Source organism: Aulostomus chinensis, chromosome 10 (assembly GCF_037954235.1).
Source record: "Aulostomus chinensis isolate RoL2024-O1b breed Wild chromosome 10, RoL_Achi_v1.0, whole genome shotgun sequence".
Classification (NCBI taxonomy): Eukaryota; Metazoa; Chordata; class Actinopteri; order Syngnathiformes; family Aulostomidae; genus Aulostomus; species Aulostomus chinensis.
The window spans coordinates 8,815,843-8,841,943 of record NC_141329.1 but is presented as its reverse complement, the minus strand read 5'-3'; the positions used below and the strand labels follow the sequence as shown (position 1 = coordinate 8,841,943).

General features: G+C 41.5%; 4 protein-coding genes and 1 long non-coding RNA gene across 5 annotated transcripts in view; 1 reads left to right on the top strand and 4 right to left on the bottom strand.

The window, feature by feature from the left end:
* pcsk7 (proprotein convertase subtilisin/kexin type 7) overlaps positions 1–3,273 on the bottom strand; it is an 18,688-nt gene extending 15,415 nt beyond the window's left edge. Inside the window, exons 1-3 of the mRNA XM_086215908.1 lie at positions 3,077–3,273; positions 343–647; positions 1–157 (exon numbers count right to left, since the gene is read on the bottom strand). The exon at positions 1–157 is cut by the window's left edge and continues 86 nt beyond it. Coding sequence (XP_086072034.1) covers positions 1–157; positions 343–588 — 403 coding nt within the window. The 5' untranslated portion in view covers positions 589–647; positions 3,077–3,273. The remainder of the gene's footprint in view (positions 158–342; positions 648–3,076) is intronic.
* A 516-nt stretch (positions 3,274–3,789) lies between these two features.
* bace1 (beta-secretase 1) lies at positions 3,790–16,599 on the bottom strand. Its single transcript, XM_086215897.1, has 9 exons — positions 15,760–16,599; positions 12,483–12,571; positions 11,605–11,821; positions 10,161–10,298; positions 9,942–10,076; positions 9,763–9,864; positions 8,506–8,655; positions 5,519–5,690; positions 3,790–5,211 (listed from the first exon to the last, which is right to left on the bottom strand). The coding sequence occupies exons 1-9, from the start codon at positions 16,096–16,098 to the stop codon at positions 4,973–4,975; spliced, it is 1,581 nt and encodes a 526-aa protein (XP_086072023.1). The 5' UTR covers positions 16,099–16,599; the 3' UTR covers positions 3,790–4,972.
* Positions 15,841–17,589, top strand: LOC147254298 (uncharacterized). The gene is made up of 3 exons (XR_015118144.1): positions 15,841–16,107; positions 16,534–16,634; positions 17,280–17,589. It is a non-coding gene; the product is annotated as an uncharacterized LOC147254298 (long non-coding RNA).
* Positions 17,590–19,193: 1,604 nt separating this feature from the next.
* Positions 19,194–20,740, bottom strand: LOC147254297 (T-box transcription factor TBX1-like). Its single transcript, XM_086215740.1, has 6 exons — positions 20,701–20,740; positions 20,140–20,281; positions 19,957–20,058; positions 19,618–19,789; positions 19,374–19,529; positions 19,194–19,265 (listed from the first exon to the last, which is right to left on the bottom strand). Exons 1-6 carry the CDS (start codon positions 20,738–20,740, stop codon positions 19,194–19,196), a joined length of 684 nt encoding a protein of 227 aa, XP_086071866.1.
* A 2,036-nt stretch (positions 20,741–22,776) lies between these two features.
* Positions 22,777–24,938, bottom strand: LOC147254296 (uncharacterized). Its single transcript, XM_086215896.1, has 4 exons — positions 24,849–24,938; positions 24,250–24,301; positions 23,951–24,080; positions 22,777–23,786 (listed from the first exon to the last, which is right to left on the bottom strand). The coding sequence occupies exons 2-4, from the start codon at positions 24,290–24,292 to the stop codon at positions 23,183–23,185; spliced, it is 777 nt and encodes a 258-aa protein (XP_086072022.1). The 5' UTR covers positions 24,293–24,301; positions 24,849–24,938; the 3' UTR covers positions 22,777–23,182.
* Between the last annotated feature and the right edge of the window lie 1,163 nt (positions 24,939–26,101).

The window sequence follows — 26,101 nt, the reverse complement described above, 5'->3', positions numbered from 1 at the left end:
GGACATTAGGGTGGGCTGCCAGAACATCCTCAGGCTGGACAGATTTCCCCAAAACACTAGGCAGGGCATCAGTCCCAGGCTTCGAAGAACAAAGCAGATAGTGGCCTTCCAGCTGTCCAATCTGGCCCTTGTTCTGCAGCCCAGCCTGCTCTGAAACCTGGAATGGAGATAATATGGACAAAAATAGAACAGAAAAATTAAGTTATTGCATTTTAAATCGATATAAAAATTGCCTGTAAAACCAAGATTAGGTGGAACAAAACAATTGTCAGCACTTAAAATATAAATTCCATCGCTAAACACGATGAGACCAATCAGATGAGTGTTGATGCAGCACTGTACCGTATTAGCTATCATATCCAGGTCTGAAGAGCTCTGTTCATCTTCTTGCTCCTCCAAATGTGGGCCAGCATGAAGCCGGACTGCCCAGGACTGACCTGGACCGCAGGAAGGTGAAGGCCAAGGTGAGGAAGGAGAGGATGAAAAAGGAAATGATGGGTCAACAGAGGGTAGGAAGGTCAAAAGCAAAAGGTAGAAGGAAGACAGAAAAAGAATGAGGAGGAATGGGGGAAAATAGGATGTTGCCATGGCAACAGAGGGTGAAACACAGGGTCAACTGGCAAAGCTGTCCTCATCTGAACATCAACCTAGAGGTGAGACAGAGACAGAAAGAAAGAAGGCCCGGTTAGTTATGAGAACAATCTGAGAATTAGCCGTTGGTCGTTTATCATCTGCCCGATGGATTCAGATGCCACTTAACAAATTCACAGCATCACATGAGCTGGATGGCAGTTCAGAGAGCTGTGGCTACAGTCAGTCTGAGTAACACTGAGAGGATACATTCAAGGGTGCACTGCTATTTGACCAGCAGTGGAATCCTTCCACAGAATTTGTGCCTTTCACACCACAAGCTGATCTGTCATAAATCTTATAAATCAAATATGTTACCTTAACACAAAAGTACTTGTTTTAGTCTTCCTTTCATTGTATCAAATTATTCTTAGATATTATCTTAAGTAATGAAAATTTGCTTTATGCCACACAATGTTTAATTTGGAGAGGAGGCAAACTATTAAGCTTTTCATATTGACCAATTGTTTTATGTACGACCTTAATGTAAGTGTTTTTGGTGTAAATAAGTGTATTAATTTGACCATGTCACAACCAGTTATTTTCAACAAAAACCCAAGCAAAAAAAGAGAAGCACACAAAGAAATTACACAATATTCAGGAAGTTGCATGATCTCCAACCGGGAAGCTCACAGCAGAAAAATAAGCCTCTTATCTCAGTGTCATTTTAAATGTCTTTTAAGGTTTGGGGGAGGCGCAAGCATAAAACCTTGATACCATTTTATAAACATATAAATCTAAAAAATTAATCATTCCTCATGACAAAATCAATCTCTGCAAATAAATTGATTGCCCTCCATGGGGATAAACAAAGTTTTCTGAATCTGAATCTAAACACATTTCAAAGTAAGGGCTGTGCATATTTAAGATCTTCAGCCTTAAGTTAGTGATCAGGAAAATACGGTGGCTTGCCGTGTTTGATCATCTTGCAGTCTACTGTGTTGCTTTTCCAGCGCAACAGGTTCTATCACACATCCACCGAAATGCATGTTCTCCCCTCACAGTACGGGAGAGGTCCATGTCATCCAACTGAAGAATGTTTGCTCCCCCAAGGCTATCAGACGGTTAATAAAAAACATATAAAAAGACATGTTAAATCTTTAAGTCCTATGACTGAGTACTACTGAGCTTTGATTCAAATAATTCAGTGAGGCAGTTTTATGAGTCCCACTGCATTTTTTTGGCACGACCCATTCTATGTACCAAGAGCCGAGATTTGCTGGGCATCCAAGCTTGCACAAAACAATACCAAGGTGGTGATTTTGACATGGCTGCTGCAGGAGAACTCTCAGCAGACCTGTGAGTACAGGTCCATGTAGCAACACAGTTCCTTTTCATTTAACCAATGCTGAAACTGTACCCCTTCCAATTTTCTTCTCAATAACCTTGCGAGATGGTCAGACTTACATTACCTTCTGACTCTGCAAAAAGTCAACATAATGGAATGTAACTCAGAGGTCAAATATCACAGCAGTGTGAGGACAAATAAACTGCAGTGCACAGTACTCTGAATGTGCATCCTGTCATCCCTGTTCATCTGGTAAATCTGGTTACCAGAAAGGTATTGTTGATAGCACTGCTTTAATTGGAGTAGGAAAAAAATTACAATTCATGGCACTTCAACGAGCACCACTAAAATTCAAATGTTACGCTGAGATATGCCATTCTATCAAGATTTCTGTGGTAATTTTTTTTTCTTAGTGTACATGTGATGGCCATCCAAATTAAGGGTCCTCGAGGCCTTTCAAATGGAAAAGTAATTAATTTTTCAGCATGAATTACAGTTGTATGTAAAATGTACGAATATTTGTAGCGTAGTTACGAGCAGAAATAATGTGTAGATCAAGAATCGGGCCCACAACAAACACTAATGACTCGAAGCACATTGTAAATGACAGGGAATGCATGCGAGTGATGTGTCCCGTTGAGTGGAAAATATCGCATCTACTAAAAGCATTTTTAAGCACAATATCGTTACATTATGCAGAGCTGATTATCCAACCACATCGCTATTACCTCCAAGATTGTTACTATAACCACTGACCAAACCTTTAGCTAACCCTAGCTACTAGTGAAGAAGGCTAACCTTGCCCTAAATTCTGCTGATTGCTTCTTGATTTTTTTTTTTTTTTTTTTGCTTAGCCTGTCAGTCAACTAGCTACCTGAGGTTGGGAATTTGGTCAAACGTGTTTGTGAAAAGACACCGACTGAATCTCATAGCTTTAATTTATTCACGATTTAAAGTTATGGAATTTTCGTCAAACCAAAAATAACACGGTAACTTGGAAGTTGGACGGCAGTCTCGTCAACCGAGCGTTGTTGTCACCAGACTAAGTTAGCCAGGTTCTCACGCTAACTCGTGACATCGTTGTAGTAAGATAACTAAACAAACAAGTAGCCGTTGTAATGGACCCAACTGCCACTGTCCGTTTATCCGACATCTTACCTTCCCACTGAACTTCTTGTCGCTTGTTTCTTCGGAAAAAAATGAATAATGTTGAGTTTGTCATCTCATTTCCGTAATGTCGAAGCCGCAACAACCCGCACGTTTGACGTCACGTATTGTCTGCGCGAACGTCATACGTGCCAGCTCATTGGCTGGAAGTACCCAGGTGCGGATCTCGCGCACGGCGCGCTGCACCCACTTCCAACCGTTCTCAAATCAGTCATTACACCCCGTCTATAAATGCGGAAGCCGTTTATTAACCGCAGAACGAGTCAGGGACCAGTTTGGCACTGAAGAAGACCGACCGAAACACCTTCAGCCTTCCAGCTGCTATTGTAGTTTAATGATAGGACCAAACCTGGGACTCCACTTGATCTAACCACCATATTTATCTTCATAGTTTCAAGGTGTTCAACATTTTTGGTATCTGCTTATGTATATTACAGTGACACGCTCGTTTTGTTCTTAGTCAGAACAATGTGTAATTCTAATTACAAAAAAAACAATTGCTCAAAATATCCTTGAATTTTAACCATTACCAGGCGGTGTTTCATCTTCTGCTCAAAATCCAGACGAAGTTGTTTGTCATTTTTTCTAACATTCGAATACCTAGTCTGAATCCTAAATGTATTAGCATGTTTTAAAGAAAACAATTTCAATCCTTGAGCATTTTTCAGTGTTTTGTGCAAAGGAGTCTAAAGAATTACAGATGGAACAAGTACTTTATTGATCAACAGTGCTGCCAGTGTCTGGCAGATAAATATACAGTTCTGAGTTTTTCTATTTACAGTTTGCTCAGAGCCAATATAAACTGTCCGCTGTAGACATACATTGTAAGTGTATAATAACCTTTGGGCTGGTTTCCTTGTCCAAGCATATATGGTCCCTGTAAAAACATGTGGTGAGTTAGGCTGTTTCTGAGTCTGTGAAAGAAGCCCTATTAGGTCTGTTAACATGTAATATGTTGTTACATGTGCAAATCATCAGGTGGTGCAGCTGTAGTTCGCAAAGATAAGCAAATTGTGTATGCCTGCGCAAAGAGAGGATCTGGAATGCACAAATTTTATGTACAATAGATACATGTAAGCTATCAATACAAGAAGAAAATGTGACATCTGATACTGTGTTCAGTAGTTTCAGCTTCAGTAAATGCTGTTGATATCTCATCAAACCAGCCTCTTTATGCTTATGCGGTTTGCATTGCAAAATTCTTTGGTGGCATTTGCAAAATAGTGTAATTCCATAGATAATATTCATAATCAATAGTTATAATTTTCAGATGTGTCATTTCATTACATCTTTCTGTATACTCGTCACAGCTATGCGCACATACAGGCATGCTCACATTTACCATTCACTCGACTGTATATCTATAAACACACATAACCACACTTCATATGTTCATAATCATACCATAGCATGTCCATGATGGATTCCCACCTTCTATTAACACCCATGTCAGCAGTTTCTAGCAATTTTTAGCCATGTTTATATATAGATCATATGTGCATGGTAGTCCTCCTTGAGTGGAGCTCTGTAGTGTTGAGAGACTTTCAGGATTTCTGTTAAGTTACATCTCAATGTTCTGTTTATTCACTGTAACAACAGGCAGAGGTTTATGTTTCCTGTCCCTGTTGATTTTACCTCTTCTACAGCATTGCTAGTCTGCATAGGTAACTGACAGGAAGGAGAAACCACCACCTTCCGCTTTTGACCCCTTTATATCAGCTCCCACATGAGCATCTGGGCACACTGTCTATCTCGGAATACCTGCATTTCATAAACTTTATATTCCTGAAAACCCCTTTTGTAAACTTTCATTCAGCAGCACCAACATTTTGTATCCATTTCACCACCCATCCAGTTTTAAGTCTCCGTTTGAAGTCTTCTGCCTTTTCACTTAAGGAGAGAAATGTCATCAGCAAAGTCCCCGTGTGGGTGGAGGCAGCGAGCAAAGCGCCACTGGCAAACCATGAGACACAGCGGCAGCATGAAAAGAGCGCAGATACCCGCCATGATGTAGGCGATGGTCATAAGGGTGGACTCGTCTGTCTGGGGGATGTTGTAGCCACAGTCCTCCAGGTCGACACCATGGAATGGGCCCTCTACAGATGCTGTGCGAAACTCGTCATGAACTGGAAATGAGAGAATAGCGTTTGAAATGATTGGGATAAAAGACACAAGGCCTCTTTCCAAAAAATTTTCCTAGGCAAAATTTGTTCTTCAACACTAGAGAACTTGGCCCTCAATTGAGTTTTACAGCAAGGAGGAGAAACCTAACGACCTGAATTCTTCACTCCTGAAATCTACTGGCTACCTCTTGTAACATTCAAGTATTCAGAAGTCTTGGTGAGTGACTGTTACAAGATGGAGACAATAGATGTCAGAGGCAAGGACTTACAAATAACTCCTTCTCCATCCCCTCCATCCTCTCTTCCTCACCGTGGCATGTGCTAACAGCAAAGCCGATGCGTTTCTTCTCTCGGTCAAAGACCACATAGAAGCCCTCCATGATGACAGCCCCCATCACTGTACCAGTGCTAGACTGGGATACGGCAAACTTATAGCAGTCCTCCTGGGCTGAAGCCACATCCTCCACTGGCCGCAGGTATTGCTACATAGAAATAGACCAAGGAAGCAAAGATGCAGGATTACATATAAAATTCAAAAGGGCCCCTTTGTAGAGGTAAGTGCTCTCCCACACTGAAACAGAACCCTGGTTCCAGCCACTGACACAAATCTGTCAGGACAAAATCTCCCATATTTTGGGAAAACTTGCGTATGTTATAAGTAGGATCAAGCTTTTTAGTTGTGTTGTTGTAAGACAGAGCTGAACACAATGATGTATAATAAATTTTCATTTGAAAAACAAAGATACAACCTGTTAGAGGAGTGTTAGCTTGAAGGGAAAGGCAGGGGTTCAGGGTTCATTCACATTTTTACCCACACATTTCCGTGACTTTTCCTTGCCCTCTTCCTCTGGCCAGTCTTTAAAAGTCTGTTTTTATGAACATATGAACCCTTCAGCCAACAGTTTGAATTCCAGTGAAAAAGAGCCTGACAGTGGGTTATCCAAGTTTAAATCTCAAATACAAAACTTCAAAGGAACTGTTTACATTGTTTAAGCGGGGAGGGAACGACGCTGACTGATACTCTAAATTGACCGTAGGTGTGACTGTGAGTGTGAATGGTTGTCTGTCTCTGTGTGTTGGCCTTGTGATGGACTGGTGACCTGTCCAGGGTGAACCCTGCCTCTCGTCGTTGATGCTGGGATAGGCTCCAGCCCCCCTGACCCTTAACAGGATAAGGGGTAGAAAATGGATGGCTGCATGGATGGGAGGCTTGTGGCTCATCTCCAAAACCCCTACTCCACATGCTTGTGGCATGACATATTGATGAAATCTCCAAAAAGCAGTAACCCTTATATAAGCCTTCGCTTTAGGGGTTGAAATCTCACAAAGTAAACATTTCTAGCAAATCTGAAGGGACTGAGAGAAAGTGAGGTTTGAGAGATGCTGAACGTACAGTACTTCCTAGTGGGAGGCTGTCACAGTTGAGCAGGCTCAAAGAAGACGATTGAGTCTGTACTCCCATAAGATCTTGATCTTTCTAAAAAGTTATAAATTATTCATGTAAAATCAGCCATAAAACAGATCCACGACAAAGTTCAATGGTCTCTTCCATGAGAGTTTTTGCATAACCCTACTGACAAAGATAAACCAAACAACAGACACGGCAGAGGTATTAAAGGAAGTTGATATGGAATAATACTTTAATGCCTGAAGAAATCTGTTCTAATTTTGCGTTTAAAGAAGCTGAGCTTTCAGCAGTAGCTCTCACAAACCCAAACCAATGCGGCAAATCACAGAAGTGTGACAGAAAATCAATTGCTATCATTTAGATAGACAGGGGTCTCTCTGTGTGTTCTTAAGCAAATATCCGTTATTGGCCTTTTAAAGAAATCTGGAATTTATTGGCATCATGGAAATGGTAATACTCGTATTTATGTTAGTCACAATGTGACGAGAAATTAAATACATAATATCCCTGACAAACTGTCACTATTAAACTGTTTGTCCACCAGAGGAAGCTGTAAAATGATGTACTGCTCTATGGAGACGTCCCCATGGTCTTACTTATACCCAATGTAAATTTTGTCAAGTTAGCTTTACCAAATGTTGATCAATGTGTATCGGCAAATTTTGAAAAACTCAAATATCGATATCTTTGATTTAGTATCTGTCAGGCTCAAGTGCACTGGGCTACTGTGGTCAATTTTCTTTTAAAAACGCACCCTATATATCCATAGTTGTTATTAGTATGTATCTGCTACAGAAATGAGAAAATCATGCAAAGAAAGTTACATTTTCCTGAGTGTTTCATCAAGGCTACCAGCCTCCCACAGGTTTACAGCCCTCAGCCTTTCTTCTTATCAACTTCACCACCATCAAGGCCTTCCTGAATGGCTTTGAATATAAAAAAAAAAAAGTTTAATGACACATCAGACTTAAATTAAAAGCTTTAGAAACTAGATCCTCTTTTAAATGGGAAAAAAAATAAAAAATTGCTACCTAGCCAGACTTTCATCCATTCCGGGTTTTATGAAAGATTTACCTTTACTTTTTTGTTAAGAGTCTTTAATACACAAGAGAGGAACAACAGTCTTCAGCATCAGCATTGAAGCAGACCCTGAATAAAGTGGTACATCACTTCAATGAGACAAAGAGCAAGGAAGTGCACGGAAAAAGTGACTTGGAGGCGTTGGGGAATAAGGTGATTCTTTGTGAGATTCTTGAATATACCTCTACTTCAGGCAGTTTATTAGGGAACCTCAAACATGAACCCAGAATCATACTTATGTCTATTGATATGCTCAATTGCGATTTTTATGTTCGATATTTCTATGTCGTTATCTATTGTTTCTATTCACAATTTTATTATTTTCTCTGGTTATTTTAATCCTGTCTCTGGTGTTTCCCCATTGCAATTTCTTATGATAGTATCTCAGTTTCTTTGTTTTAATGATGATACTGTCCATGAGGGTGAGTTGGTGGTTGTGACATTCTATCTCTGTATTTTATTACATGACGGGTTTTGTGCTACGACACAATTGTAGGAAAAGTTGAAATACGGTAAGGAGGGCAGTTCCATCGTACCTTCTGTGCTCAAAAATCCTGCAGCATTTATGAATATCAAACTTCAACCTAACACTGATTGTATGAGTGTTTCGATGCCCTTTCATTCCTCAGAGCTGATCACTTGTGATTGGATCTCGCAAGATGGATTTAAAGGCCTCGTCTGAACAAGGTGATAATATCCTTTAATCAAGAGATCAGATGACACTTAACATACGCAAGTTTTCCCAAAAAATGATCTCGGGAAGCAATTGTGAACCCACGTTGAGATCCCGCGCAAGAAACAGTAATTACCTGGGGAAGGATGGAGATTCTGAAGGACTGGTTACGGTTTTCGCTCATCAGGTAGAGTGAGATGACGGGGAAGATGTGCCAGGGTGTTGTGCCGGCCTGCCAACATACCAGCTGCTCCCCCAGCCAGAACCCAGAGGGGAACTGCTCAGTCTGAAAAACAGGGTTAGGCAGACATTGACTCTTTCCTTTCCTTATGACAAACCAGGGTCATGACAGGAGGTTGGAGAGTATCCCAACATGCACACACCCCAGAGAAGAAGGTATAAAGGCCCAGCTGTAATTTGGACCACATATTACTTACTTTATATAAAGACCAGTCTGACTGCCCAGCTTTCGGCAGTTGTATGTTGCCCTTGGACAAATTAATTGAACACTTTATATATTTTCTCAAGCTATCCTAAGATGTAACAGGAAAAAAGGATGTGTTGTAAGATCTACAAACTTGAAGTCCGGCTCTCATCAGTGTTCTCCTTTCATATCTGTGCCCCTACAAAAGTGAAGCATTTTTTTTTCCAAAAGGCCCAGTGGATAAAAGTCACAGTACTGTTTATTTCTCTATATTTACATGTTTCCAGTAGAAACAAAAAGCTAGGGAGGGACATGTTGCGAATATTGATTGGCTTTCACATTGCATTAGCAAACAGTACGAAATGTCCATAATGCCTCCATGATAGCGCATGTGCACCATAGACTTACACTGGCTGCACTGGCTACGTCTGGATAACTCTCTGCTAAAGAATGTGGATTCATAATTTAATCCTGTGTCCCTTCCGACTATCCAAATGTTATCACACTTAAAGTAATAAAGTTATGGTGGTGAAACAAGTTAATTTGTTTGGGTTGTGTGAATGTGTAGTTGTTGCAGTTAAAGGCGAAGAGAGCTATTACCAGTTGGTTTGCTGCTAACTTGAGTGTAAAACACCGTGGGCCCCCTTAGACTTTACAAATGTTATCAGAATAAATGGATCACAGTATGACAGTGAAAAAAAACAAAAAACATTTTGCATGAGCTGCAGACGCTCAAAATAATTTATCCACCATTTTACGCTAAAACAGAAACAGCAGAAAAGGCTACTTCTGGTTAGCTCTCTGTGTACTTGAATGTTACAAATGGTACTGAAATCTGCTTTCACAAGAAGAGAAAAGACAGAAATTTCTAGAGGTATATACTCTGAAACATTTGGCAAATTCCACGAGATAAACAACTTCCACCAGAAAGAAACTGAGAAAAAGTATATAGGGTCAATGGGGACTGACTGAAGAAGCTGCTTCAATAGCCTTGACTGCAGCCTGGAAGACTTTTCTAGGCAGTCGAAGGTTGGTGGTACCGCTGTCTACAATGCTCTTATCGTAGTTGTACTGCGAAAGACAGAAAAAAAAAATCTTAGTTTCTAGAATCACAAACGTTTTTGTTTTTTGCGGGCATCAAATCTCACCTCCTTACAGTCCATGTTGAGGTCTTGTCCGTTCACTTCAATACGCACAATAATGACCTCATAATACCATTCCCTGCGGATGGGAGTATACCAAAGCTCTCCAACGTACAGCGATGGGTCCACTCCTCCGATGATCTATGAGTACAGGTTTGAATATCATCCACTGCTGGCAGCAACTCTGATACTGCATGATTCAGTGTATATCTGTCTTTGTCTCACCATGCTGCCACCAACAGTGGCACTGCCCAGAGAGTAGTTTTGAGTAAAGCCAGCTCCACACAGCTGGAGAGAGAAGAGGTTGGGGACAGACGTCTGCCGAACTAGGGAGTCAAAGAAAGGTTCCAATGTCTCATCAGGCTGGGGAGAGAAGGAGAGAGAGATAGAGAGAGAGATAGAGAGAGGGAACTTTAATTCTGACCAGCAGAAGATTTTTTTTTACTCTTGAATATCCTACTGACAAAATAAACTCCTGCTTTAAAATACTCTCATCCACACACCAACCAGAGTTGCCCTTTCCAGGATCCCTATTAAACGCCATCATAATCATTAGCTGCTTCTGCAATGACATTACCTGAACCACAATGATGCTTTACTTGCTAACATGCAAAAAACAAAAACAAACACTGATGTTCTTCCACCAAAAGGTCAAAATCTATAAAGCATTTAAGCAGCAGAGGCTTGATGTGTCCATCGATAGATAGTAAATGGATACATTTTCTACCACTTATACTGTTAAGAGCCTATCCCAGCAGCCTTCAGGCGAGAGGCGGGGTTCACCGTGAACGGGTCGCCTGCCCATCACAGGACCAACACATAAAGACAGACAACCATTCACACTCACAGTCACACCTACGGTCAATTTAGAGTATCAATCAGCCTCGTCCCCTCTTGATGTCTTTGGACTGTGGGAGGAAGCTGGAGTACCAGAGAGAACCCACACAGGAACAGGGAGAACATGGAGACTCCACACAGAAAGATCCCATGCCCAAACCGGGGCTCGAACCCGGAAGCTTCTTGCTGTGAGGCAACAGTGCTGACCACTGCACCACCGTACTGCCCAGGCTTGATGTGTTAACTCAATAATGTCTGTTTTTTCAATGAGCTGTTTGACTGTTTCCAGCCGTCCCATTTACACAAATGTCAAATCAGCACTGTTACTACCTCAGCAAACCATTCTGTCCCCCGATTCAACCTCAGTGGATTGTCAAACAGATGCGAGGGGTTACGGTGGCACAACATTCTCCACTTGAGCAGGCTGCATAAAATGAGCAATTATAACCCTTTTCCGGTGTAAAGTTTCAGAGGGACTCTTGTCTGTTGGAATCTGAATCATCAGCGTTTCCATAACAGCATTTCTGGGGAAACACTTACTGTTGGGATTGCTGAAGAAAAACAGTGAATTCAAAGGTAGTGGAAGAAAGTACTCCTTCAGAGCGGTTTTGAAGCTTCATTAAAAGACACAGTGTTTATGGAGAATATCCCACGATCTGATATCCACATGGCTTTCGCAAAGATGCTGAAGGGATGATGTAATGTCCACAATTTCCCTTCTCATAAAATAAGGATGATTATAATAGAGAAGATTTATGTTTTCTAGATAATGGCATCAAACCACGTGCTTACTTTTGAGCTGGCAAATGACAAATGGCCAGGCTGTGCTTACCCGGGCTATATCAGCGTAGGCCAGTCCCAGGATGCCCTCCCAGTTAGATCCATTGATGAAAAAGCGATCTGACTGGGTGATAGCAGCAATGTTGGCACGTAATGTGGCGTTAGGGCCATGTGGAACAGAGACCAGGTCAGTGCCCAGTTCGCCTTCCCAGCGGCCCTGGGTGTAAGGAACATACACACTCCTACCAAGGTCACGGTAAGAAGTGGATCTGTGAACAGAGAGAGAGGGGATTTTTTTTTTAATTACAGGCAATAATTGTGTTTTTTCTTCCTCTTTACCTGGTGTAACCATACATGCAGAACTCCTTCATACATGGAGCTCATAGAGAGCTGAAAGAAAGAGCTCTTAAACATGAAAGAAAGGCAGCATTGTTGAAATCCTGGTTCCCTCGTCTCAAAGCCAACAGGGTTTTCTGTTAAATGCCTGAAATCAGATCTGTGGTTGAGACTAGATTAAGATATTTTAAGCTTTTGCTCTATTGAATAAAATACATAAGTTAATACCTTATTACTTCTGAATTTCAAAAAATGTAGGTGTCTTCTAAACAGTAGCTGCCAACAAGTGACTAAAAATTTCATCATAGCAGCAGTAGCAGCACAAGAAGCACAAAGCTAGTTGAGGTGATGTTGCATTAACATTAACTTTGTGCTTCTAACAATTCAGTTTAGTATCAAAAATCATCTAAATGGTGATAAAGTCTCTCTGTTTATTTGTGTTTGCAACAGATCTGATTTTCTGCAATAATCCAAAATCCAAGGTAAAAATCCCTTTGACATTTGGTGGAGGGAACCCATGGGGATGATAACTTCCAGGTTGGCCTGCAAAAATACATCATCCCTCTGCACTGTATTGATTTTGTCTCCACTCACAGTGAGCGGTGGTAGTATCTGCGCAGGAAGGGATGAGCGGCTGCTCCAACAGCAAAGTTGCTACTTCCTGTATCCACAAGGATGTTCAACTGGTGAGCAGGGGGACAGAGAGAGAAGTTCAACAAATACATGCTATCTAATTTCTGCACAAATCAATATATGTGATGGTTGGGCTACATTGTGAGTTTCATCTGAATCTTCACTCCTTAGGAGACCAAAACCACCCTTCTACGAAAATAATTTCCCTCCATGGCTAAAAAATGTCATTATCAGTATCTGCATACTGCTTTACAAGACTTGCCTCTCTTGACAGCCAGTAAAGCAACCTCATCACCTCTGACCAACTGACTCGTTTCTCCTCCCAGTCACTTCTCTACCCTTGCGGTGCCCTGTGTTGCTTCCTGTTGCCCTAAATATCCCTTACTGTCCCCTCTATGTCTCCACTCTACCCTCAGCTCCTCTCAGGTTGCCCATTCAACTTTCCATCTCTCCAGTCTGCATCTCTGTGTGGGTATCAAATTTTGCACCATCAGTCAAATGAATGTCTGAATGGAGCACAATGGCACGTCATTGAGTGCAGACATATACAAAGCCAACATTATGCATTATACTTTATATTTCATTGATTTGTGTGTGTGTCAGTGTGTCACATATCGTGTGTTTCTTTTTTCCTCATTTTTCTTTGTACTGCTTCTGTTTTACACACAACACACATATATATGTATATATATATTCTAAATCATGGGTATTCTTACATTTTTTTTCTTGGTGTATTACTATCTCACCCTATGTGCATTATGTGAGTTGATTTTGCAAGGCAACGATGTACTAATAAATACACAAGATACATGTATAGACAGGCTGACCGATAGATAAAGAAAGAGAGAGAGAGATGGGGGGGGTGAAAAAGGATCATTGGAGACACACAGAGGAAGAAGCAAACAGATGAAGGGATGGCAGCCAGAGAGACACAGCAAGCTGTTCAATAATGGATTGGCTCTTTAAATATCCAGAGAAATGCTACTGTCTCAAGGGCTGGGTCTGAAAGCCCAGAATAAATACCAACCTCAGTCCCATCCATTGTTCTCTAATGCACACACACATCCTATGTGTATATTATCAAGACAAATCAGCTTTTTTCATGTGTGCACACACATTTTTGCATAGGCACACATGCACTCACACACATCCTTGTACTTATATCTTTGTGAGGACTTTCATTGACGTAATACATTCCCTAGCCCCTCACCCTAAACCTAACCATCTCAACTGACTGCCTGACCCTAACCTTGACCCTAAACCTAACCAGAACCTGATTCTAACCTCGACCCTAAAAACAATTCTTGACCTTCAAACGGCCCTTTGAAGATGTGAGGACCGGCTAAAAAGTCCTCACTTTCCAAAAATGTCCTCACTCTGTTGGTTAAATACGTATTCTAGTCCTTAATATGTAGCAAATACAAGAACACACACACACACACACAAAGTCATAAGGCCTAGAACACACTAACCACATGGACACTCAACGGGTTCCTCTTGACACACAGAACCCCTGCTCCCTCTTCTAGTTCTTTGACACTTACCCCCCTCCCCCACCACCACCACCAAAATGTGGCAGAAGCACTGAGTGTCAGAAGACCGTGCAATCATGGGTGCTTCATTAGATAAATGATCTTATTCTATATCACATTTTTGTTACCTTGTTCCTTTTTTAGAGTGCTTTTATGATCAGCACAAGAAAACCTAAATATTGCTTCATTTTTGGTATCAAAACTCAGAAGAAATACTCTTCTACTCTTCTTCTGAAATACTCTCCTCTTCAGAGGCCACCATTCTGGTCTCGCTGTCATCACACCTAAACCAGACCTGTATCTCCCCAGAGAATGCTAACCAGTCAAACCACTTTTAGTGAGGACCCCAAGTGCATAACTTAAGGTAAAATGGATTCTCAAATTATTGCATTTCACAAATCCAGCTGCCTCACGAGGAAAAAATAAATAACTCAAGTGAGCATAAACTTTTTGAGAAATTTGGGGAGTTGTTCCGAATCTGGTTGTTTTTCATCACTCTTTTCTGATTTGATATTTTGAAATATGCATTAAAATATGTTGATGGAGTTGTGGTTACCTTAGGGCCCTCCATCTCCCTCATTATCTCTTTCAGTCTTTTGCTTTTACCTTCCATTTTCCCACCCAAGTCCCTCCTTCAACTTTGCACTTGATATCTCAAACCACCTCTGAAACTCACCCTCTCTCCCAAAATTTCTGCTTTCTCTCCTTCTTGTCTAGGTCTCATTCAGCTATTCATGTATTTCCCTCTGTCACCTTGTCCCTCTTTTGCCACCTCATCTCTCTCTCCCTCTCTCCCTGCCTGTGCCAGCCTGTACAGCCCAGCTGCACCCAGCTGGCACTCCTCACTCTACAGAATTAATGGTTCCATTATCTGCCCTATCATTCAGGCCTTTCTCTCTCTTTCAAAGACTGGCTGGCGCACACACACACACACACACACAAACACACACACACACACACACACACACAAACACACACACGCACGCACATCATCAGGCCATCTGTCACTGCAGCACCAACAGTATTGTGTAACTTGACTGTTTAAATGCTTTCACCTTGGGTCACTTCAATGTCTAATTATTGCAATAATTGTGAAAATCTTACATTAAAACCACAAGAATATAAAGCTCTTCACACTGGTGTAGAACACACGGTGTACGTGTTATGTATAACTCTAACTCCCTAATATAATAAAAGTGTGTTACCTGATACTGTGTTTCAGCCTTGTACGGGATGATAAAATGCACCTGGAGGCCCATTGACAAATGACACCAGCACTATTGCCTTTTCACTTTCAAATTAATAAAAAAATTCACATTTAGGATTGTTATTGAGGCTGTGCCACAAATAATCAAATGTCCCTTGTGTTTAATTAAACATGCTTTCCAGGAAAACTGGTATATTATCACATGATTGCAAGAATGACCACAGAGTGACATGAATATTATCTACTTATTGAATGAAGCTAGTTACTAACTTAACAAAATCTATTTCAGAATATATAATGTGTCAATAGCACCAACTGTATAAAAAAGAATGATAATAATTGTACTTCTTTAATGCTTTAACAGGTATTCAAGACACTTTTCAAGGGGATTCTCCAAAGCCATGGGTGGTGCTCACTTCAGTTCTATTGGCTGATGAATGCAACTGTTGTACAGGCTTTCCTCTAAGGACTTGTTCGCCCCTCTTGAAGTACCCTTTACCTTCTGTGGAGGAGACCCCACCGCCATCTCCACGTAATACCCCTGGCCAGATTTCCCACGGAGGTTATCGATCATGTCCACGAAGCTAACGCCGCCCGCTGCCGCTCCTCTCCGCCTGCGCGCGGCCAATCTTACCGCGCTGCCGCGCTCATACCTAGCGGCAGCGGCAGAAGGCAGCGGTGGTGTCTCCTCAACGCGAGCGCCTTGCCGCAGTGGCACGCGGATTGCTAGAGGCAGGCCCGAGGCGTCCGGTGCGGAATGACCGCTGCTGAGCTGACAAAAAACGGTCCATGTGAGCAGGGCTGACCATAGGCAAGGCTGGAATGTGGACGACTCCATGTTGAGGCGGTAATGCTGCGGATTAGGAAGGGTTGTTTCGGACTTCACGGTTTTCCGTTCAGTTTGACATCCAGGTTACACGGGAGAGATCAGGTGTCGATGATAGTAAAATGACGGCGGCTAAAACCATAATGGCTGTTGAACTGTGATTTAGCCTTCGCGTTTCCTGGGGTTAAATAAAACGGCAGAGACAAAACCTACTTCTTATCACCAAATTATGTTGCCTAAATACAAAAGCAAATCACTCCTCCGGTCAGAGAGATTCTGAGCGACGGGGCTGGTTATCAACAACCGCAGGCCTCCGTCGTTGTCTCTGTACATCTTCAGGTCAAACGACAGTGACCGTCGTTGCTAAGCAGGTGGTCCGCCGAGCTGCTGCCGACATCCGCATCCTTCCCCTTTCCCGAGCCGCTCACTCTCTTCTCCGCCTTCCAGCCTTTCACCTCCTGCTCCTCCTCCATCCACCCTGCCGCATCCTCCACAGCTGCGAGGGCTCGAGCATCACCAGCGCCTGTAGCAAAAACCCACCACTTCCGGTGAGAATTTTCAAAATAACACTATAAAACAGAAATACAGCCACACTGAAATATTAACCAACACATACTCACAAACAATAATTTCACTTTATTTATATAGTCCATGCCTTGTTAAAGTTACAAGATAGAACACACAAACGACAGGCAGAATAAACAGGTAAACTACAGAAGAAGATTAAAACTTCACCACCCATGATTGTTATTTTCATATTTTTTCATATTTTGTACCCAGCTGTGAGCTTTTTGGGGATTCTGCACTATGTAGTGTGTATCTCTGGTGCTAGAATCCATACTAATTTGTGGACTACTCTGTAAAAGTCAGATTTTATGCGGTGGTGTTATTTATAGTCTATAATTTGTCACATTGTTATACGTGGTTAGTGGAACAACAACAACAACAACAACAACAACAACAACAAAATCAAACAAACAACCAGACTCACAGAACAATCAGACCCTCCCAAGCAGTGGCTTCTTTGACACAATGGTTTGGATAGAACTATTGCCTTAGATTCCTACGGATCCAGTATGTGAGTGAGCCTTCAGACGTGCATTAATTATGCAACACACAAGAAAATTGAAATCAGACCGGAAAATTGGTCCAGTTCATTCAAAAGTCATGCTGTTTCTCTCTCCCTGTGACAGGTTGTTGCTTTCATGAGATGATCCTGGACAGTCCCAGTAAAAACTGAGAGCAGGGAGGAAGGAGGTTGGAACTGATACAGTGTCTCCATCTTTCCTGTCTGTGTTGAGTCCCACTGTATCTTTATACTGATGAAACAGCCCACACTGCTCCAGCAAAAGTGGAGCAGAATCTTCCTGTCCTGCAAAGTACAAACATGATTAGAGAAGCTATTTTTCTTTTTGAATGATGAATTTGCAAACAACAGGTTTGTGAATACAGCATTAATGTATTTTTTTCTGAGTAGAAATATTAAAACCTGGGACAAATAATAAACATAGAAATTGAATTTAAATGTAGTTGTGTCTGTTGTCCTTTTTGTGTGTGTGTGTGTGTGTGTGTGTGTGTGTGTGTGTGTGTCCTTTTTCACCCTGTTTTTATTCTTTAAGTTATTTCTTTATTTTCAATTTTTTCTTCACTTTCCCCTCCTCCTCTTTTCTCTTCATACTATTCACCCTCTTCTTCCCAAACTATACAACACACACACACACACACACACACACACACATACACACACACACGTGCATCAGGTATTTTGCCAAAAACATGACTTGTCTTTAGCCCTTCATTTTATATTATTGTTATTGGTGTCTTGTTTGGGATGTTGTCTGGTTCTGCATGTGTCCCCGTTTGTACTGTTATGTGTCATATATTTTGATGTTGTAACTGTAATAGTACAGAAAAGGAGTTCATTATGATAAACTTGTATTTGTGCTGTGCAGCAAATACATAAAATGATGCAATGAATAAGAAAACTCTTCTTTATTGAATATATGTAGGCTACATTCCATCCATGTTTGGTATTTGGAGAAGGAGGGACAGAGGGAAAACATATTTTGAGAGATCAAGAAACTAAAATGTCAGTCTTGTTGCAGGGTTGAAAGAATAGCAGTGTGTATGTAAGTTTACAAAAACAAAACACTGATGTTCTTCCACCCAAAGGTCAAAATCTATAAAGCATTTAAGCAGCAGAGGCTTGATGTGTCCATCCATCCATTTTCTATTGCTTATCCTGTGAAGAGCCTATCCCAGCAGCCTTTGGGCAAGAGGCGGGGTTCACCCTGGACGGGTCGCCAGTCTGTCATATAGACAGATAACCATACCTATGGTCAGTTTAGAGTATCCAATTAACCTCTTGCATGTCTTTGGACTGTGGGAGGAAGCTGGAGTACCCAGAGAGAACCCACGCAGGCACAGGGAGAACATGGAGACTCCACACAGAAAGATCCCGTTCCCAAGCCAGGACTCAAACCCGGAACCCTCTTGCTGTGAGGCGACAGTGCTAACCGCTGCACCACCGTGCCGCCCTAAAAATGTAATGTTAACCAAATATGATTAATTCTAATGCATAACTGTAACCAGCATCAAGCGAAATACTCACTGGTTGCAGTCTCTGATCCTGTGCTTCTTTGCCCTCCAGTTTTTGTCGTAATTGGCTCAGTTCTGCCATCTGGTGGACACCACACTGCCAGGGACCTGGCATTATCCACCCTACACGCACGCACGCACGCACACACACACACACACACACACACACACACACACACACACACACATCCCAGACTTATACATAGAAGACAGAGGTCCACATGTCTTTACATACACACACACACACACACACACACACACACACACACACACACACACACACACACACACCACACACATATGTTTATGCCCATATATAGTTTTATCATATCTGCTCAAAAACCTCATGTTTCAACTTCCTAGTATACCGAGGTCAAAGATTAGGTATCAGTTCCTTATCACTATTTACCAGCTGATAACACTGACAGAGATGCACTGTGGTCTAGTCATGATGTCAGCTGGCCCATCCAAGTAAAGATATGTTTCCTAATCAGGTCAGCTGTACTTACTCACCAATCCTGGGGGTCTGTGGTTCTGAATCCTTTAGCAAATGGGTTGCTGGCAATTTTTAGCTGGGTGATCTGAAGAAGAGAGGGTGAGACCGATAATAGGACTGGTGGATATAATAAAAACTAAAGAAAACATTCCCTAATCCCAAATGTTCAAAGCCTATGTACCAACTTTCCTACCCGATGGTTCTGATAGGCAGTGACTGCCATGAACTGTGTCTCAAGAAAGTAGAAGGAGCAAAAATTCCTGTATGCGTTTAAATGGCTGTTGGGAGCTCGATCAACATACACCACATGGAAGCGCGGCTGGTAACGATGCATAGAGTTCAATATCATCTGGCGAAGAGGAACAGAAAACACACCTTAAGCAAATTAAAAAAAAACTCTTTTACAGTCCCTCGGATGCACAAGATTGTTGACCTACATGTCCGTTGTCGTCGAGCAGGTTATTGGTGAGCTTGAGGGTGTCAAAGGATACAGTCTGCTTCATCCACTGGGCTCCACGGGCAGGTGAGTCTGGGTGGAAATGCATCCTGCTTGGGGCTGCAACATCTGCTCGACCTGCCACCAACCAGGATGAGCTGTGGAACGCATACCTGACATACAACCATAATCATTTTCCTCACGAAAGCTTGCAGAGGGGCAATTTATTATCAAATTATATAGAAATTATTGCCAAGCAGGTTCGAGTAATTTCCATTCCCATAACTGTCTCTGTTCAATATATATAGAGCTCTAGTTCAAATTGTTTTGTGTACCTCACCTGTATCTTTTATCATCAACAGGGATGAAATCCATAAGCAGCACATATTCAGCCGCAGGATCCATCCCTGAGATCCGCACTTGGAACGTTGGAAACATCCTCCTACAGTTCATGAACACACGTGAAAAGAGACATCTCATGATATAAAAGAGATACAGTGATGAGGAAAAGAAATAGAATTACCGTCCCGCTTTGGTGACAATCATCTCTGTGCCCAGCTGATCAAACTGCTGCCAAAGTGAGTGCATCTCCAGCTGAACTCTGATCCCACTGACTTGGGGAACCTTAAGGCTTGACAGTTTACAGCTCTGAGACAGTTGAGCACCTGAACAGATGAGAGCAGAGGACATAAGAGACGTGAGTAACTTTTGCCCACATTTGGATCACATATTATACCTCATAACATCAAATTTCTCCATCGAATTCAGCTTCTGTTGATCGTAAAACAAACACTTACCATCCATTGTTTGAGTGGACCTTCCCTTGAAGCTGAAAATCTACAAGATAAGTGTTTTTGTTGTTGTTAGATTAATAATTTTATGTTCAGCTTTCCAATCTCTAATTACAATTAGCATCTCCTGTCCTTACACCAAAACCAGTGAGGAATCACACCTACAATTTTGTTAACCGATGTTGAATCAGGTTTCCTCCCTGCTCAGGGCTGGGGTGCATGTACATCCAAGTGTTACGAGTGGCTGTTTGTGTCCCGGAGCAAGCAGGCTTTATACACCATGAGCCCCTCACTGGGGACCACCAGGCCTGCCTCATCCATTACAATACTCATAGTGCCAATGACATGCAGTAATCACAGCTGCATAATGCATGCGGCCCACAAAGTGTGTGCATAAAAACACTTTTGTGCAAACATACCAGATATGCACACACTCACAATACCTATGTAGAACATCTTTATGTCACTGCTTGGATTGCCTGATTGTTCTGATAGCCTAAAGCCAAATTTGGGTTCAACTTGACTAGCCAGAAACACATTAATAATCCTCTAATCAGCCCAGAGTTACAGGGTGTGGACAGACGAAGAGAGAAACACAAGCTTTTATTATTCATAACCTATTTTCAAGTAGTATAGTTTCAACACCGTACTAATTGGTGTCTCAGATGGAAAACTCGTTAAAGCCTTTTCTGTTTTGGTTTATTCAGAATTTTTTACTTTGATGCAACATATCTGACATTGTCAGATAATGAGTGATGAGGTTCAAGTGTGTGTGTAAAGCACAATATGTATAACATTCACAATACTCAAACTGCGAGTGAAATTATAAATGTTGTGACTAAATATACACAGATTATCATGGTTGCAATATGTGTGTTCTGCCTCATTTGGCTCAAAGATGGGACAGTGTTGAATGCTTCCAGCCTGAGGCATCCAAAGAAGGAAAGATGGGTTTTCCTTAATAAAGCACTAGACTTGAGTTTGTCAATAAGCCAGTTCGCACCCGTGATGCTTCAACTAATTAATCACACATCTTTCAGAGACATAATATCTCATCCGTTATTAGATGCCGTGCTTCAGTTGAAACCTTTTCCAAAGGACTTTGTGATCAATGGTGACCTCTTGAAAGTGTGTCTGCAGGATATGACCTTTGAGGTCAAAGGAGAATGTATAGGATGTATAGAATGATAATAATGGCAATCGTAATCATCATCATCAAAATCAAACGTTCAATCATTTTTAGAGGGAAGAAGAGGATGGATGAAGGGAAAGGCAAATGAGAAATAGAGAAAGGTCCATTGCCAGAATTGTCTTGGTCAAAATTAGCGTTATACCTTGAAGACATGTCTTGATGTGGTGATTTAGCACAAAAACGAATAAATAGAACAGGAAATGTCCAAGAAAACTGATGTCAGTTGTGAGACACACATACAGCCTCGTAGGGAATGGGTGGCGAATGACTGAATGAGGTTTTATAGTGAGAAACTGCAGCATTGATCAGACAATAGAACGCCTGAGCAATATAAAGATTTATTTTGAAAAGTGAATCGAATGATTATGAGACAGCTTCTCTACCTGCTGAGCTAAACACGTCTGCATGAGACAGCCCATCAAATCAAGCAGACAGGTATTGGAACAGGAGGTAATGCTGAGGAACTGTGGGTATTGTAGTTGGACTATGATATGGTACATTTAATAGTGCCTTTCCAATTGTTTTCAAAAAGCCAGTGAAAACTACAAGAAAATGTATACTTCATCTAGACAATACAGATAGACCAGCACTATATCATCACAAAAAAAGGATGTCTTTAAAAGACTGATGTGTAAAATGTTCTATTTTCATTGAATGCTGTATCTTACAAAAGGACAGAATTCAAAATGTTTTTTTCTAATTTAGGTTTTGTGATAAAACACTGAGAAATTCCACACTACAGCTTACATGAAAGTGAAATTTAGTTTTTTTTTTCTTGAACATTCAAGATTTATTTAATCGGAATTTGTAATATCTGTTTACAGTACTGTTAACACTGAAACATTCAAAGTGCTGTGGGCTCAAATTTTTTGTTCAAATCCAATTGGATCATTCATGAGAGCATTCTAAAGATGCACAAGAGCAAGTTTGTTGTCAGCTGAACAAAAAACATCAGAGGAGATAAGTTTAACAAGTTCTACTTTTTTCTTTTGAAAAACAGAGAGATAGACTTCAAAATTGCTGACATTTTGGCTGCCGGGCCCCGATCAAAATGAGCTTTATTCTGCGTTTGCCTCTGAAAGGGCAGGCGCGGGTATGCATGCATTCTGCTTCATTAAAGACTGATGATTAAGTGGAAAAAAAATTTAACTTATATAGTGACAGTCAGAGAGGAAAGTAGTATAAACAGTCAGATGTTTATTGAGCTGTATTTCACCAAAGCACAGTTTTTATCAGACAAGCATTATTACACAGATGTTCAGGCACTTGTGATAATTCACAAACAATTCCTACACAACAGGTTAGCAGTTGGTCGTGAGCCTGTGATGAGTAAAGCATGCATGTGCTGAGTGTGTACATGTCTCTGAATGTCCTGCTTGCATATGCAAATGAAGTAAGGTGTTTGCAAGCGCAAGTGTCCTGCCATGTTGTTACAAAGAGGTGCCTCTGTTAGTCATTGGCTTCATTTTGGGCGGTGTTGATCTGTGTGTGCATGTAAGGAAACAAGGAATGGAGAGAAAGGTGGAATGGGTCTATGACAGACGGGTAGGAGGCTTTAGTTACAGGGACAAGGCAGAGAGGATTTAGCTCTGGGAGTAGCTTGCCACAACGATATCAGCTATCATCCTGAACTTTTCCTTGATATCCTCAGCTAAAGGTGCAATTTTTGCCCTCAGGGCTTCCACATCTTCACCGGTGACAGATTTTGCCTGATCAATGGCACGCTGCATCTGGTCTTTGTATTCATCCACATAGGGTTTAACCAACACCTTCATTTCAGCCACACGTTCACTGATCTTTTCACGCACTGCTTCCACCATAGGCATCATGGCACCCTTAGTCTCCTCAATGTTTACAGCCATCTGTCCCTTCAGTGTCTCTACCATGGCCTGCAACTTGCTCGTCATTTCCGACATCATTTTTGCATGTTGGGCTTGGTACTCAGTAAACACGGGCATCATCGTTTGGCGGTACTCTTCAATGTGTTTGTCAAGGACCTGCTTCAAAGCTGTTCTTTGGGGCTCAAGCGAAGCCTTCAGTGAGTCAACATCTGCACTGATAGATTGATACACAGGTTCGAAGGCCTCAGAGAGAGTTTTGGCGACGCCGTCCACAACAGGGGACACAGAGCTCTGCATGGTCTTCATCTGTGTGTGCGCATCTTCCAGACGCTGCATCATCTGCATCCTGGAAGTGAACAGTGATGAAGGAGTAATATTATTTTTAGCATTTGAGCAAATGATAACTTAAAAATTACTCAAGTCAGAGAATCAGAAAAGTCATCATCAGTTGATCAAGAGCATGGACCAAACGCAGTTTGGAACTAACTAAGGAGGGTGACATAGCCTTACTTGAAGTCCTGGTATTCTGCTTCATCAACCTGGTCCAGTGCCTGTTTGACACCATCCTTAACCTGAGTCAAGAACACATCCATTACCGACCGAATTTGTTCCAGCTGGGAGGGCACATCGGCGTAAGAGCCTGAGGAAGGGACAAGGTGAGAAGAATGGGGGGGGGGGGAGTAGTTAGAAGGAGAGGAAAAAATCAAGGCTGCCACATATAGTTTTACAGAGCAGATCCTTGACTGATCACAGTTGTTTTGAGGTGTAAGTATATTCCTTCCAGTAAGAGCCTTGAACAGAGTACTCACCGACGGCCAGCAGCAGGCAGAGAGCAAGGGACACAAATTTCATGATGGCGGTCTAAAGTGAAAAGAAAGTTTCAAATTATTCCACAATATTGTATTTACAAATATTCTCCATAACATATTTCAACTAGTCTAGAAAGTACTTAAACCTCAGAATAAAAGAAGCCAGATAATCAGTGTATAGGATGTCTAAATACACCATAGAACCTGTAATCTAGGTTGATAGGGGATAGCTTCAAATGTGGAGAAAGAGCTGTTGTGGATTTTCAATGACTTAATCCTAATCCAGGTTTTGCAATAAAATCCAATTATAGAATTAGCAAATGACTTATCTACTTAGAGGCACTAGAGTTTTAGATTTCCCTTTGAAATAAAACAAACTGCTTAAACAACACCAAAGGCTGAACAACAAAAATTAGGTTACCGTTTAAAATCTCTCAAATCTCTCACGATTCAAGCCAGACAAACACAGCAAATTTGGCTCTCTTCCATACAAATTTTGGTCCAATTTAATCCCGTTTTAAAAAGTGAGGAAAGTTTGCACATTCTTGCAAATGTGCTGTTTTGTACAGCCTGAGTCCCAGAGTAGTTGTTTGTCTTACCTGGAGGAGTTGGTGAGACTGAACAACTTCAGCATGTGCAGAGTTTTTATAGTGTCCAGGAGAGGGATGAGTGTGTGTGTGGGGAAGGGGGAAGGTGAGAGGACTGTGTGTCTCCGTGGAGGTGGACCTCAACCCCCAGCCATCTTCCTCCGCAGGGGACTGGGTTGAGGGTTCAATGGTCACCCGCTGGGAGATCACACACACACACACACACACACACACACACACACACACACACACACACACACACACACACACACACACACACACACACACAAATATCATACATTAATTCTTGGTACAAACATTTCTTAGCAACAACCTAAAAAAATCCTTCCACTGTTGACACATTACATTTTATTATTAATGTTTTCCCAGCTGGTCAAGGCATTTCATTCTCATTGTCCTCAGACCTAAGCCCTACTGCTATTTGGAAGACGTGAAAGGCAGGCATAAACAAAAGGTGACTATATGTGGGAGGACAGAGCCATGGATTACAACAGAAATGTGAATATGAGATGTTTTCAGACAAAGACTGCAAAGGAACTGCAGGTGAGAAAAAGAATGTTTTATGTATGTACAGGGTGGTGGTTGTGGCAGCATGATAAAAGTACTCAAGGTCCAATATTTAGGAATTACAAATTAAAGTACTAAATTAATTTGCCATGAAAATAAATACATTAAAACATAGTGCAAAAAAAAGCTTTGAGGGTGAGTTTCAAGGCTTTACAAAAAAAATAAAAATGTATCCACATTATTCAGTTTCAGTGTCTTGCGGGGATTCAGACTGAGTTCTGATTTACATGAGGATAACCCCCCTTTCAGATTTATCCTTCCGTGTGTGTGTGTGTGTGTGTGTGTGTGTGTGTGTGTGTGTGTGTGTGTGTGTGTGTGTGTGTGTGTGTGTGTGTGTGTGTGTGTGTGTGTGTGTGTGGGATGGGACAGCCATTTTCCTGGTGGTGCTCGTGTTGCCAAAAAGCACGTAAGACAAACAAAAGTAAACAGGGGACAATGACAAGAGTGGAGTTTGATACAATCAACATTTGGAAATGTAATTATATCCATTCTCCAGGCACTCACTTGTGGTGCACAAGTACACTAATAAAGCCAGAGGGCACCATGTAAGAACATATTATCAAGACAGACTTATCTCAGTCTACGGATAGCAAGAATTTTCTATGTGTGTGTGTGTGTGTGTGTGTGTGTGTCTGTGTCTGTGTCTGTGTCTGTGTGTCTGCGTGCTATGATTAATA

Excerpts from the sequence above, each read along its gene's own strand:
- bace1 (XM_086215897.1), bottom strand. The coding sequence starts at position 16,098 with ATGGAGTCGTCCACATTCCAGCCTTGCCTATGGTCAGCCCTGCTCACA. Across the intron at positions 12,572-15,759 it reads TGGGGTCTCCTCCACAGAAG|TTGAACATCCTTGTGGATAC; the intron begins GTAAAGGGTACT and ends CCTGCTCACCAG. Across the intron at positions 5,212-5,518 it reads TGCTGTTAGCACATGCCACG|TTCATGACGAGTTTCGCACA; the intron begins GTGAGGAAGAGA and ends TCTCATTTCCAG.
- LOC147254297 (XM_086215740.1), bottom strand. The coding sequence starts at position 20,740 with ATGAGTATTGTAATGGATGAGGCAGGCCTGGTGGTCCCCA. Across the intron at positions 19,790-19,956 it reads GTTGATGATAAAAGATACAG|GTATGCGTTCCACAGCTCAT; the intron begins GTGAGGTACACA and ends GTTGTATGTCAG. Across the intron at positions 19,530-19,617 it reads TGCTCGACGACAACGGACAT|ATGATATTGAACTCTATGCA; the intron begins GTAGGTCAACAA and ends CCTCTTCGCCAG.
- LOC147254296 (XM_086215896.1), bottom strand. The coding sequence starts at position 24,292 with ATGAAATTTGTGTCCCTTGCTCTCTGCCTGCTGCTGGCCGTCG. Across the intron at positions 24,081-24,249 it reads CTGCCTGCTGCTGGCCGTCG|GCTCTTACGCCGATGTGCCC; the intron begins GTGAGTACTCTG and ends TCCCTTCCTCAG. Across the intron at positions 23,787-23,950 it reads GCAGAATACCAGGACTTCAA|GATGCAGATGATGCAGCGTC; the intron begins GTAAGGCTATGT and ends GTTCACTTCCAG.